General features: G+C 43.2%; 1 protein-coding gene across 1 annotated transcript in view; it reads right to left on the minus strand.

The window, feature by feature from the left end:
• epdl1 (ependymin-like 1) overlaps positions 1 to 14,731 on the minus strand; it is a 23,459-nt gene continuing 8,728 nt past the window's right edge. Inside the window, exons 3-15 of the mRNA XM_070549809.1 lie at positions 13,513 to 13,650; positions 13,249 to 13,441; positions 13,053 to 13,140; positions 10,623 to 10,744; positions 7,885 to 7,935; positions 7,668 to 7,842; positions 5,000 to 5,074; positions 4,496 to 4,734; positions 4,381 to 4,415; positions 4,138 to 4,272; positions 3,198 to 3,390; positions 2,963 to 3,050; positions 1 to 323 (exon numbers count right to left, since the gene is read on the minus strand). Of these exons, the coding sequence (XP_070405910.1) occupies positions 206 to 323; positions 2,963 to 3,050; positions 3,198 to 3,390; positions 4,138 to 4,272; positions 4,381 to 4,415; positions 4,496 to 4,734; positions 5,000 to 5,074; positions 7,668 to 7,842; positions 7,885 to 7,935; positions 10,623 to 10,744; positions 13,053 to 13,140; positions 13,249 to 13,441; positions 13,513 to 13,650 (1,650 nt within the window). The 3' untranslated portion in view covers positions 1 to 205. The remainder of the gene's footprint in view (positions 324 to 2,962; positions 3,051 to 3,197; positions 3,391 to 4,137; positions 4,273 to 4,380; positions 4,416 to 4,495; positions 4,735 to 4,999; positions 5,075 to 7,667; positions 7,843 to 7,884; positions 7,936 to 10,622; positions 10,745 to 13,052; positions 13,141 to 13,248; positions 13,442 to 13,512; positions 13,651 to 14,731) is intronic.

The raw sequence follows: 14,731 nt of genomic DNA on the forward strand, positions 1-14,731 counted from the left end.
TTCCTGTTAACTTTTTTTTTATTGTTTCAGTGACAGGAAAACAATAAAGAACATTTAGCTTCAATCAGCAGCAGCAGAAGGGAAATGAACTCTAAATGATTATTTACTGATTTATCCAGCTTACAGCTTATTTTAAGTGATGATTTAGTGCAAAGATTCATGTTCAGTGCTCATCACATTGCACCAGATTTCTGAGGACAATCTTTTAAAACAAGCTAAAGAAGGTGACTGTCTCCTCTTCATTCTCAAGTTCTGCATTTTTACAGAAAGACGGTGGGATCAAGAGGTCAGGGTCGGTTATTCCTACGACGTTGTTGAAGAAGCTGGAAAGAAGAAATCAGAGATATTACAAAATGTACCAAAGGATGGATTCAACCGTTTCCTTCTGTGTTTACATGGCTTTTACTTCTCTTGCCAACTGAAAGATAAATTACAGATTGTCTCAATTTAGTAAACAGGAAGCTGGTACTTGTGGAAACAACAGAATATATATGTAACAGAATGAAATGACCGTTTTCCACCTAAAAGCCATTCCCCCCCCCCCCCCCCCCTCAAGCCTCAAGGTCTCATGCATCTGCTTCTAAACTGCTTCCTTTCCAGCTTAAGAGAAGACTGAAGACAAAAGACTCTTTCTTTTTAGTAAATCAAAGAACTCTATTTTTAATAAAGCTAATCAAACAAAGTGCTAGTCCAATAATAATGTGGACCAATCTGTGAAATGACAATGTTATGATTAGTAAGTTTTAATAAGTAATTTGACTTTAATCTAGCTGCACTAGACATGCTGATGACACGTAATGTAAACGCATGACACACTGCTTTTACTCATCCAGTCGGAACCTTCCTTTCTGAAGCGTGTCATAGTCTCTGTGGTGTTTATAAATCTGCCAACTTTGATTCGACCAGAAATCAAAACATCCAGATTGATAAAACCAGTCCCCACGCCATCTTAAGCCAGTTCACCGCATTCTAAGAGAAGTATCGGACCGGCCACCCGGACTTCCTAGAACCAACGACAAGCTGGATAAAATCTGTTGCATTTTACCAACCAAGCAACAGTTCCTTTCAGAATAAAAGCTGAACTCACTGACCCTCCAGGTCCATCTGACGCTGTCAACCAACTGTCGCTTTTTACCTGGAGACAATCCAAAGAGTAGTCTGTCGTACTGCTGACACTGTTTCATCGGCTCCGGTACCGAAAGGGGGGTCCGAGGACCTGGCATTCTGGATCTGTACGGAGGTCTCATCAAGGGTATGTGTAGAGCGACAAAATGGCGTCTCATGTGTTTATAATCAAACTCTGATCATAGCTTAAGAGCAAACCATCACAACATCATTCAGACTTGCTTCTCCGGATACGAGAGTTCTGATTAACATCACTCACACATACACCATCCATCTCATGTCTCATTCACACCAAGATCCATTCATCACTTAGAGTTTAGAGTTAGTCTTGTTTAAAATTGTTTAGAAATAAATCTTCTTAAACGTTTTAAAGGTGACTCTCTCTTCACTTGTCTCTCAGTTAATACGAAGTGTTACATAATCCCTGCAATAAAAAGCTCCAATCTTCTGGTTAAAAGTACTCAAAGATCCATAAGATTGATTTCATATTTACTATGTAATCTTACGTCTTATGGTTCATTAAATAGATGTAAATTAAATCATTACATTAATTTTTACGTTTACGGATTCATGCATCAAACATTTTAAAATACCTGATCACCACTAGGTCCTCTATGAGATGAATGCAGCCTAAGAGAGACAGCGTCATGCTAGCGTGTCTTTATTTAGCCACCAGATCCTTGCATGCTTCCTTAGTATCCGAAATACTGAGTTCTGCTGGTCATACTAGCGGATCATCATCAGTCTGAGCTCCTGTAAAAATCAGGAGCTTGTTGCTTCGGAGCATACAGGCATGTGTTTACACAAGAGGTAAAGACCTGAGACGAAGGTCAGATAGCTGATGTCTCTGCAAGGTCACACCAAAGTTCAGCAGGCAGGTTAAAGGTTAAAAGTCACAACAGAAGGGTTGCAACAACATGACAGCATATGTTTCGCTGAGGATTGTAGTGGAACCGTCCATCGTCCTCAAACATCGTCTAAGGTAGATGTTTGAGGCGTGAAGTAGCTCCTAAAAGAGCTGCTTGTCTGTAACCACTTGCAGCGTCGCAGAGGCTTTGACTGAAGGTCAAAAAGATGGTTTCAAAAGAGGCTTCTTTCCCGATTTGTCCGACTCGGGAGTCAGCTGGAAACTGAATTAATCGGGAAGTAATTCTTGTTTTAATAAACCACGATGTTATGAGTTTTGGGCAAGTTTGGCAAATCAGAATTTGACACGTTTCGAGCACTTTACCCAACATCCCTGAGAAGACACGCCTTGTTCGTGTACAAAAGGTTTTTAACACTCTGTGAATGATTAACTTGTTAAATCAACACACACCGATCATAAGATCTGAAGTGTATCAAGAGCAATATTCATTTGAAAGCCATTATTGGTTCAAGCTCAGATTATTCAAACATTTGATTTAAACACCTTGTTCATTCATCACATGTGATCATTTAAGATTATGAGCTGTAAAGTCGTGTAGTCTTCGAGAAGGTTCACTTGTTATTTATGGTGAGGAATCAGCAGTCCTTGGCTGAGTGTGTCTGTCTGAATGTAAACAAGCACTGAGCAGAACCTTCTGGATTTGGAGGCCAGATAGATACTGGGTCTGTGGTTGAAAGGTTACACTGTGGTCAATTAGACGGTGAAAATGGACCCTTTTGTATACGTAACAGGATGTATCCTTTTATTTTTGGACCTGGCTGTCGCTCCATTTGATCCACTTTGTTCTGATGAATAAACTCATAACTAAAACATGTGATGCCTACATCAGAGAGAATGTAAACGCTGAGTCATATCAGAAACTAGAATTATGTCGCAAACAGGAATACTTTATAAAAGTTTTGCACTGACCTGCTTACCACCCATCCACGTTCCTCAGTGTGGAACAGGGTGGTGACAGGAATACAGCCGAACTCGGTGACGGTGCTCATGTACTTTGCTGCAGAAACACAAACAGGTCACACGTTGGAGGAATCCATAACCGGTCAAACTTGACACGCAGGTCCAGCGATGGCAAAAGAGAATCACGCGCTTCATCACGCTGAACGATTTTGCTGTTTAAACCTTTCATTTGTTTTTACTGCACCTGTGCCGTTCCTCATGTGCAACTCTCCGACCCACGTGTTGACCAGCAGCCCCTGTCCGGGACCGGAGGAGCTACCCAGCACGACCTGACCCAGCAGAGAAGAGTTCCTGGGAACCATCAGTGGGTGAAAGTGGGTGTCCAGGCGTTTCTTGCTGCATGTGTGGTTCCTGTCGTTGATCATGTACACGACACGCTACAGGATGGGATGAAATGTAGTTAGCGCTGTGAAACAAATGCAGCCTATCAACATTAAACTGAGTTAAGAAATCGCCTATTTAATGTGTCCAAATCAAATATAGGTGTAATGTCACATCTAAATATGGAAATCTACGTACAAACATGGCAGTTTTAACCATATGTGTAGTTTAAATGCTAATGCAGGTCGCTGCAGACTGTAAACTGGTTGCAGCCTGTCATGGGGTGAGGAAATCCTTTATCTCGGTGTCGTTTTGACGGTAAGATTGTGTGAGTCTGTTTAACCACAAATCATTTTTTAATGTTTCACGAAGAACCAAGTCACTGACACACTCGTACAATCTAAGATGTTTTAGGGAATCTCCTAACCCTGCTTTTGGGTTGGCACGCTACTTATCTTGTCTGAATTTACATGTTACCTAAATATTTATTTTAAACTTGTCCCATTTTATTGTCCCGTTTAAACGAAGCTCGTGCAATTTAGGTTTGGTTCTAAAAGTTTTAAATTATTAGAATTTTTGATGAAGCCTGTAGATGTAAAATTTTCTATAAATGTGATGAAAACCTAGCCTAGATCAACCATTGCAGCAGCAAACAGATTTTGCTTTGCAGACTAATAACAAAGTGGATTTATTCCTATTTTTCATATTTGCTTCAGTCTAAAATTTAGCTGTGAGTTTTGGATGATTTACTTTAAAATCAGCGCTTCACGGCAACACGAGTGTCTGATTTCAGTTGTCCTTACGTATTTGTAGAGCAGGAGAGCATCAAAGTGGAATGTTTCATTGTCGTAGGATCCACCCTCCCTCAGGCGCACACGCTGTCCCAGTGCATCGTAGGAGTATTTAGCAAATGCAGTCAGCTTCCCATCCTGGGAGGTCTTTAAATAAAATAAATTTATATGTAATCACATCATTCTAAACGAGATTATTTTGTAATAAAAACAGTCCAGCTGACAACTTTTAAAGGAAGAAGTGAAGAGGTTTACCAAAGAGAGGTCACCAGTCAGCAGAGGTGGAGAAACTGTCGGGGTTAAAGAAAATGAAGTTTGTTATGAACACTTTTAGGAGATTCCAGCAAAAAGTCACGTCTTGAGTACTCACCGCATGGCCGAGGCCTCAGAGCCGAGCAGCACACCGAAAAACACGCAAGCAGGATGACAGCTTTCATGGTGACGGACGGCAGTCTGACTGTCCTGAGAGAGAATTCACGGCTCACTTGCTTATAAACAAGTTCTGCAGACATATGCGCGCGCAACCACACACACACACACACACACACACACACACACACACACACACACACACACACAGTATCCTTACCTATGATGAACTGGAAAAACCTAGTGTAAAATCATTAAGATGGTAGTTGTATGTCTACAGGTAGTACTAAAAGAAAGTGTTGGATTAACATTTTGTTTTTTTAGTGGGGGAGGGTGTTGCACATGTTCCATATATTCTGTTTATTTCATTATTCTGTTTATTTCATAACATTTTGAACAATATAGGTCTCAGGACATGTATATATAAATATTAGTTAATCTATTATGTTATCAGTTAAAATGTTATCCATAATGCTCACTGATGTTACGTAAACAGAAAGGAAACTGTCGGACTGGCCCTTTAAGAGAAGAAGAAGTGTGGGACTGGCCCTTTAAGAGAAGAAGAAGTGTGGGACTGGCCCTTTAAGAGAAGAAGAAGTGTGGGACTGGCCCTTTAAGAGAAGAAGAAGTGTGGGGCTGGCCCTTTAAGAGAAGAAGAAGTGTGGGACTGGCCCTTTAAGAGAAGAAGAAGTGTGGGACTGGCCCTTTAAGAGAAGAAGAAGTGTGGGACTGGCCCTTTAAGAGAAGAAGAAATGTGGGACTGGCCCTTTAAGAGAAGAAGAAGTGTGGGACTGGCCCTTTAAGAGAAGAAGAAGTTTGGGACTGGCCCTTTAAGAGAAGAAGAAGTGTGGGACTGGCCCTTTAAGAGAAGAAGAAGTGTGGGACTGGCCCTTTAAGAAAAGAAGAAATGTGGGACTGGCCCTTTAAGAGAAGAAGAAATGTGGGACTGGCCCTTTAAGAGAAGAAGAAATGTGGGACTGGCCCTTTAAGAGAAGAAGAAGTGTGGGACTGGCCCTTTAAGAGAAGAAGAAGTGTGGGACTGGCCCTTTAAGAGAAGAAGAAGTGTGGGACTGGCCCTTTAAGAAAAGAAGAAGTGTGGGACTGGCCCTTTAAGAGAAGAAGAAGTGTGGGACTGGCCCTTTAAGAGAAGAAGAAGTGTGGGACTGGCCCTTTAAGAGAAGAAGAAGTGTGGGACTGGCCCTTTAAGAGAAGAAGAAATGTGGGACTGGCCCTTTAAGAGAAGAAGAAGTGTCGGACTGGCCCTTTAAGAGAAGAAGAAATGTGGGACTGGCCCTTTAAGAGAAGAAGAAGTGTGGGACTGGCCCTTTAAGAAAAGAAGAAGTGTGGGACTGGCCCTTTAAGAGAAGAAGAAGTGTGGGACTGGCCCTTTAAGAGAAGAAGAAGTGTGGAACTGGCCCTTTAAGAAAAGAAGAAGTGTGGGACTGGCCCTTTAAGAGAAGAAGAAGTGTGGGACTGGCCCTTTAAGAGAAGAAGAAGTGTGGGACTGGCCCTTTAAGAGAAGAAGAAGTGTGGGACTGGCCCTTTAAGAAAAGAAGAAATGTGGGACTGGCCCTTTAAGAAAAGAAGAAATGTGGGACTGGCCCTTTAAGAGAAGAAGAAATGTGGGACTGGCCCTTTAAGAGAAGAAGAAGTGTGGGACTGGCCCTTTAAGAGAAGAAGAAATGTGGGACTGGCCCTTTAAGAGAAGAAGAAGTGTGGGACTGGCCCTTTAAGAGAAGAAGAAGTGTCGGACTGGCCCTTTAAGAGAAGAAGAAATGTGGGACTGGCCCTTTAAGAGAAGAAGAAGTGTCGGACTGGCCCTTTAAGAAAAGAAGAAATGTGGGACTGGCCCTTTAAGAGAAGAAGAAGTGTGGGACTGGCCCTTTAAGAGAAGAAGAAGTATGGGACTGGCCCTTTAAGAGAAGAAGAAGTGTGGGACTGGCCCTTTAAGAGAAGAAGAAATGTGGGACTGGCCCTTTAAGAGAAGAAGAAGTGTCGGACTGGCCCTTTAAGAGAAGAAGAAGTGTGGGACTGGCCCTTTAAGAGAAGAAGAAGTGTGGGACTGGCCCTTTAAGAGAAGAAGAAGTGTGGGACTGGCCCTTTAAGAGAAGAAGAAATGTGGGACTGGCCCTTTAAGAGAAGAAGAAGTGTCGGACTGGCCCTTTAAGAGAAGAAGAAATGTGGGACTGGCCCTTTAAGAGAAGAAGAAATGTGGGACTGGCCCTTTAAGAGAAGAAGAAATGTGGGACTGGCCCTTTAAGAGAAGAAGAAATGTGGGGCTGGCCCTTTAAGAGAAGAAGAAATATGGGGCTGGCCCTTTAAGAGAAGAAGAAATGTGGGACTGGCCCTTTAAGAGAAGAAGAAGTGTGGGACTGGCCCTTTAAGAGAAGAAGAAGTGTCGGACTGGCCCTTTAAGAGAAGAAGAAGTGTCGGACTGGCCCTTTAAGAAAAGAAGAAATGTGGGACTGGCCCTTTAAGAGAAGAAGAAGTGTGGGACTGGCCCTTTAAGAGAAGAAGAAGTGTGGGACTGGCCCTTTAAGAGAAGAAGAAGTGTGGGACTGGCCCTTTAAGAGAAGAAGAAATGTGGGACTGGCCCTTTAAGAGAAGAAGAAGTGTCGGACTGGCCCTTTAAGAGAAGAAGAAGTGTGGGACTGGCCCTTTAAGAGAAGAAGAAGTGTGGGACTGGCCCTTTAAGAGAAGAAGAAGTGTGGGACTGGCCCTTTAAGAGAAGAAGAAATGTGGGACTGGCCCTTTAAGAGAAGAAGAAGTGTCGGACTGGCCCTTTAAGAGAAGAAGAAATGTGGGACTGGCCCTTTAAGAGAAGAAGAAATGTGGGACTGGCCCTTTAAGAGAAGAAGAAATGTGGGACTGGCCCTTTAAGAGAATGTGGTACGATTCATTGAAGAGAGAAAAAAAACCTATGCTTGAGTTCTGAACCAGGGGCATTTCTGTTAATAAAAGATGCAAAAATACAAAGAAGAACGTGTTCGTTCTAAGGGGGCCACAAACGTGCCGCCTCAGCGTGTGAAACCTTTCGATCCGACTGATAGGCCTCAACAGCCACCGCCTCTCAATAAAACGCACAACCCCTAAAAGTAGCCTGGTGACTGCACCCACAATTGAAACATCAGAGGGCCTCTTCACCTTGGAGGCCATCATGGTCGCCCCCACACCTCCTAACCCCCACGCAGACTCCCGCCACATGACCGAATTTCTGGCACTGAAAACACCTTAAAGGTGCCCTCTCAAAAGCCCCGACAGAATAGCTGACGTAGCCCAACATAACTGGGCCAGGTAGAGTCGCTAAAAGACAGCGAGAAGGGTGTTGAACCCCAGGCATCTTCAGAGCTGGAAGAGTCAGCACGCACGGTCAGCGTGACACAAAACTACCAGTTCCACACTCAACGTGTGAGAAAAAAAAGAGACCTGCAGACGGATCTGCTGATGACAGCGAAGTAGCTTTTAATGAGAGCAGATAGAAATTTAAAGTAGAAGAATATTACATCATCATTGACAGACTTTATTCATTAGTGATGGGAATTCCGGCTCTTTCGGCTCCCAAGTGGCTCCTCAGATTTTCTGTTGCGTAGAGTACATTTGTAACTAAAATAATGCAAAACTACATGTAAAATGATTTACTAATGTAAAAAAATGCAATATATCAAATATTTATCATTTCTATGGATTTAATAACTGAACACTTTAAGAAATCTCCACTTTCCGACCGCTGGCGCTCATTTTCCCACCGTCTTCGTCGCACTCTCCTCTCTCTCGCTCGCCTTTTTCCTCCCTCATTCCCTCTCGTCTCCCTCCGCCCGCGTGTGCTCTGCTGTGTGTCTGAGTCTGATCCTCCCACTTCCCCGCCCCTACTGCTCTGTGTGTGGACAGTCTGGACACACAGTTACACATGTTGACCAATCGCCTGTAGCTTTTACTAAGGCAAGGGGGGAGGGGGGAGGGGAGGGGACGGCTCCCAATGACGAGCCGGCTCCCGTCGTTCACTTCAAAGAGCCGGCTCTTAGAGCCGGTTTGTTCGCGACCGACACATCACTACTATTCATGCCTATCCAAGCACATAGAAGCCTACACACACGTGTGTGTGTGACCTCTCGGGGGTTTTATTTGAGAGGGACTGTGATGATTGTGATGTGCGTGTAAGAGCTGCTAAGCTGAGCTCGACTTATCCGACACTTTGTGCAGCACGAGACTTCACCTGTAGAGCTGCTGCAAGCTCTTGACAGACATGGACTTAAAGCAAAATTTCCGAATGTTTATGTTGCACTAAGATTGTTTTTAACTGTGTCTAACTGTGAGGGCGAGAGGTCGTTTTCTGTTTTCAAACGGGTTAAAATGAGCTGAGGACCACAATGGAAACAACCGGAAAAGGGTGGCTTGCCAACTCCGGGTCGGGGGAGAGGTCCTACCTCAAGTGGAGGAGTTTAAGTATCTCGGGGTCTTGTTCACGAGTGAGGGCAGGAGGGATCGGGAGATCGACAGGCGGATTGGTTCGGCGTCTGCAGTGATGCGGACGCTGAGTCGATCTGTCGTGGTGAAGAGGGAGCTGAGCCAGAAAGCCAGGCTCTCGATTTACCGGTCGATCTACGTCCCAATCCTCACCTATGGTCATGAGCTTTGGGTAATGACCGAAAGAACGAGATCGCGGATACAAGCGGCCGAAATGAGTCTCCTCCGTAGGGTGGCCGGGCTCAGCCTTAGAGATAGGGTGAGGAGCTCGGACAATTGGGAGGGACTCGGAGTAGAACCGCTTCTCCTCTGGATCAAAAGGAGTCAGTTGAGGTGGTTTGGGCATCTGGCCAGGATGCCTCCTGGACGCCTCCCTGGGGAGGTGTTTCGGGCATGTCCTGCCGGCAGGAGGCCCTCGGGTCGACCCAGGACACGTTGGAGAGGTTACATCTCCAATCTGCTCCGGGAACGCCTTGGGGTCCTGCCGGAGGAGCTGGTGGAGGTGGCCGGGGAGAGGACGGTCTGGAGCTCCCTAGTTGGGATGCTGCCCCCGCGACCCGGACCCGGATAAGCGGAGGAAGACGACGACCACAATGTCACAGACTCGGCTCTCTGCACTTTCTCTCATAGCCATTGAACATGAACTTGTTAGTGGCCTTGATTTTGAAAATGTTATACACAGTTTCCACAGTCCACGTCCAGATTTCTAGATGTTTATGTTGCACTAAAATGTTTAACTAGTCATTTGTGCTGTGACATGTTGTTGTTCCATTTTAAAACAAGATAAAATGAGCGTAGGATCAAAATGTTTATGAGCAGAAAATAGTGACACTGCATTGTATTTATGTTTTCCTTGAGGTGCCAGCTTTATGAAAATGCTGTAAATTGTTGTGGAAGGATAACTGGTAGATTTAAATGGTTTGTGCTGGACTAACTTGATTGGGTCGCCATGTCAGAGTGATTTCTGCTTAAAATGAGCCGAGGACCAAAATGTTTCTTGATGTGTTCTCTGTGGTCTTCTGTGATAGCTCCATCAATTCAGTCCATTTCTATTGGGAATAAGTGTTGTTAAATAAATGATGGTTTCAAAGCGGTTGCTCATTTATTGATTTTGACCCAATATAATGGGTCACTTTTACCAGATTATACAGATGCTGATGTTTTTTTTTCCCCATAGCATCATATGTGAGTGGGTGTCTTTGATAGGGGACATAGTAGTGCATTTGTAGTATATGAGCATTTAAATATTTTTTTATCAAAATAAACCCGATGACAGTTACAATTTCATGAATTGAGTGTATTTACTGCATATTACAGTAAAATATTCTGTAAATGACCGTATTACGGTGATCCTTGGGCCGTGATGATGGGGCCCTTGAATATTGCTGCCACAAAGTGTTAATCTGGCTCTGACATTCAGGTCAATATTATGAAATAAGTCAATTAATCTCCATATGAAAAAAAATACAAGTTGCTTAAATCCCAGTGTTCATCTGATTTTACAAGAACGTTGTTGCCTAAATAAAATGAAATGGAAAATCTGGTGTTTTAGTCCGTTTTAATTCCACTCATATCCATAAACATCAGTTCACCATTACTGCTGATTAAAAGGAAACGTTTATCGCTGAATCATCAACACATTTCTGGAAAAAGTCTTGCGTTTCAAAACAAGCTGAAAAATGTTGCTTCAATTTCTTCTTTCTCTTCCTCCACCTGGGCCTCATCACAGAACGACGGAGCAACAAAGTCCCGCGGGTCTGCCACTCCCACTACGTTGTTAAAGAAGCTGAAAAACAAAACGATGAGACGAGACATGATTCATTTCTCCGTCATGAATCAGGCTCAGAGAGTGGATCCTGAAAGGAAAACATGTATTTGTACATTTAAGTCATGACTGAAGTCATAATGTCTCCGATGTGGTACTAAAAAAGTATTTAAAGTCATATTTGGGACACATTAATATTTAGAAATGTTTATTTTACAAATAACACATCAGAATCTACTGTTTTTCACAGATAAAAAAGCTTGTGAAAAAACAAATAATTTCTCCTCAGATACTAGGATTTTGATGATGAAGCCCTTTTGAATCCACTGGGTCACAGGAACTTTGACATGACTGAACTGTTTAAGTGTTGTAATTTATTGCAGCTTTTTTTAAATCACTAATTAAGATTTTTGATTTGCATTTCCAAATAATTTCCTCAGAACAGATAGTTGATGATGTCACACTGTTGAGCTGTGTATGTGGAAAAAGCCTTTGCACTCTTGTTTCAGGTTATTCAAACATCTCACCTCTGATTGGCTAACAGCAACACAACACTCCAGCTTCTTCTACTCGTTCTGCAACATTCATTTTTTAAATCTCCTCGAATACCACAAACCTGAAAGAGTTTGGCTCTGTTGTGGTGTTGCTATTGCTAACGGTTAGCATCTACTCGCTGAGACATGCTCTGCTTTTTGTGGATACTGAATCAATAACAGACTTCCCAGTTAACAGCCAAGATGAGTGAGTCTGTGAATGGAAATTTAGCAGTGTGACATAGATCTGTGTGGCTTTTATCCAAGCCGTTCCCTGTCTATTTTCTATCAGCCGCTAATGCAGGAAATTAGGTGTTGATGACCATTTTCACATTCAGCCTGCATGTGAAACTCAGTGACTGATCATATTTCAAATGGAAGAAGCATTATATGTGTCTCTGTGAACCTCATCTTTAAAGTAAAATTTCCATTAGTCACCATCACACACTGGTGAAATAACATCTCTGCATTTGACCCGTCCCCGTAGGGATTGGTGAGCTGCAGCAGTGGCTGCGCTATTCGGTGGTTTAACCCCCAATCCAACCCCTCAATGCTGAGTGTCAAGCAGGGAGGCGTTGGGTCCCATTTTTAAAGTCTTTGGTATGAACTGATTAACTTTTCATATCTCCTACTTATAACAATGCAGTAACATGAAAATGAACATATGTGACAATCAAAGCCCTCTGTTGCTCTCCATTAAAGTCTTTCTTCTCATAGTGACTTCTACTTTCCACCCAGCGGTGTTTATAGTGGGGTTGCTGTCAAGAAGTGTAGACACAGGTGGAAACTATAGTGACCCAAATGAGCCACTGGTGGTTACTGAGATGACCCTAATGATTTACTGTTAGCCGCTTTAATATGGTGCGGTATGGGGGCCAAAATTAAGACTACTGCCCAGCAGCAGGAGGCTATATGAATTCTGAAGCAAACTACCGACCTGATTAATGATAAGCTGGCGCCGGTAACTGAGAGGCTGGCGCTGCTTACTGAGGAATAGCACGTTTACCAGCATTATTACTAGATACGCTAGGGACTAGCAGCCCTCGGCTGGTCATTGACTGGTTCAGACACTCCCTCTGCTGTCTATTAGCATGGATAGGCTAGCGTTAGCCTGGACGGTAGCCTCTCCGATGCTAATGCCAGCCTCTCCATGCTAATGGTCCGTCGAGGAGGTAGGAAATCCAGCTAGTGGCCAGCCTAGGCACGCTACTGGCTAGCCTTTCCAATGCTAACACCAGCCCGTCCAGGCTAACGCTAGCCTATAGACAGCAGAGGGAGTGTTTGAACCAGTCAATGACCAGCCGAGGGCTGCTAGTCCCTAGCGTATCTAGTAGTAACACCGGTAAAGGTGCTATTCCTCAGTAAGCAGCACCAGCCTCTCACTTAAGCGCCTCGTGATTTTTATCTTGAGAGGTGCTATAGAAATTATATTTTTTTCTTTTCTTCTTCTTCTTCTTCTCAGTTACCGGCGCCAGCTTATCATTAATCAGATCAGTAGTTTGCTTCAGAATTCATTTAGCCTCCTGCTGCTGGGCAGTAGTCTTGATTTTGGCCCCCATACCACGCCATCCTTTAACACTTGCGCTGATCATAGTATTCTTTTAGTTTTAGATTATTATAAAGGTCTTTTTTTTTATTCCAGGGTAACACTAAGTTTGTACACTTCAGAACATCATCTAAACATTCTTTAGGATCAGAACCGTTTTTCAATGAGTCAACGTGCACACTTTTAGCTACCTGCTGGTGACATTTCTGTAAGTGTTATGGTTCTGTGTTTATTTTTTATTTGCACTGACCTGACCGCCACCCATTCTCTTCTGTTTGTACTTAACAGGGTGCTGACGGGTATACATCCGAACTCGGTGACGGTGCTCAAATACCTTGCTGCAGGCACAAAAACAAATCACACGTTGGAAACTTCCCAACCAGAAAAACAGGAAACAAGTTCACCCAAAGAGTCACGCGCCACGTTCAAAGCACATGACAGCGAACCTGTTCCCTTCTTCAGCTGCAGCTCCCCAGTCCAGGTGTTGACCAGGATTCCCTCTTCTAGAGCAGAAGAACTGCCGAGCACAAACTGGTCCACTAGGGAGGCATCTTTAGGAACCCCCAGTGGGTAGAAGTCTTCAGTCAGACTCCTCTTGAAACACGTGTGGTTCTTTTTGTTGATCTTGTACATGACACCCTGCAGGACAGAATGGCTTTAGAAACCAACAGTCCTTCTGTCCATGATCAACAGAAATGTTCTGGTATTACTTGTCTGTAGAGGAGTAGAATATCCAAGTCAAAGAAGGTTCTGTTGTCATAGGTCCTGAACTCTTTGAGGCGGATGCGTTTTCCCAGTGCATCGTAGGTGTACTGGGCAATAGCCACCAGCTTGTCGGTTTGGGTGGACTTTAGGAGGAAGGAAAAATAGTTTACCGGTACTATCTTTGTTTTCCAATGAAGTACTTTGTAGCGTGATGAATTGTCCATTCCTGACCTAAAAGACCCTGCTCTGTTTTGCTCCGCTCAAAGCAAACCTGAAGTTTCAAACAAGAACTAATCTGCATGAGATATGGCTCAAGGTCTCATGCTCTGCTTTTGAACTGTTTCTTATTTTCCAGCTCAAGAGAAGAATGAAGACAAAGGACTCTTTCTTTTAATAAATCAGAAGAACTCTATTTTTAATAAAGCTAATCAGACAAAGTGTTAGTCCAATAATAAAATGTCGCTGACACTAGTCAGTGACTCGATGCAACCTGCTGAGTTCCTTATATAGGAAACATTATTTCTGATTGGCTTAATGAACTGACCTGTATTGGAATGTTTATTATGTGAAGTGCCTTGAGACGACTCTTGTCGTGATTTGGCGCTATATAAATAAAATTGAATTGAAAGTGTAACCAACCCATGCTTCTGGGGTGCTTCCAAAATGTAACACTTAAACAATCCAATCCAATCCAATCCAATTTTATTTATAAAGCGCATTCACAAGGCATTACAACCAAACAAGGCGCTGTACACTAAAAATGTTGGTTAATTAAACCGGCGTTATACAAACATGTCGAACACAGATAAAAGATAAAAAGGAAATACAACAAAATTCCCAAAAATAACAGCTAAAAATCAACAAGACACAGGGTGAATAAAAAATTAGAAAAACATTTTAAAAAAGAACCTCAATAGTACGGAAGTTGATAATTGTGGAGTCCATTTTTAAACAGTGCAGATGTAAGTGAGGTTCATAATTATGTGGTATAAGCTAGGTTGAAGTGAGTTTTCAGGCGTGATTTAAAAATGCTAGCTGTTGGTGCTAGCCTCACTAGCAGTGGTAATGCGTTCCACAGCTTGGGTGCACAGACAGAGAAAGCCCTCTCTCCACGGCTTTTTAAACGAGCATTCAGAACAGCTAGGAGGAGCTTATCTTCAGACCTGAGAGCACGCGGCGGGTTGTAGTAATGGACCAGTTCACACAGATATGGAGGAGCTTGAT

Source organism: Nothobranchius furzeri, chromosome 3, assembly GCF_043380555.1.
Source record: "Nothobranchius furzeri strain GRZ-AD chromosome 3, NfurGRZ-RIMD1, whole genome shotgun sequence".
In the NCBI taxonomy this organism is placed as follows: Eukaryota; Metazoa; Chordata; class Actinopteri; order Cyprinodontiformes; family Nothobranchiidae; genus Nothobranchius; species Nothobranchius furzeri.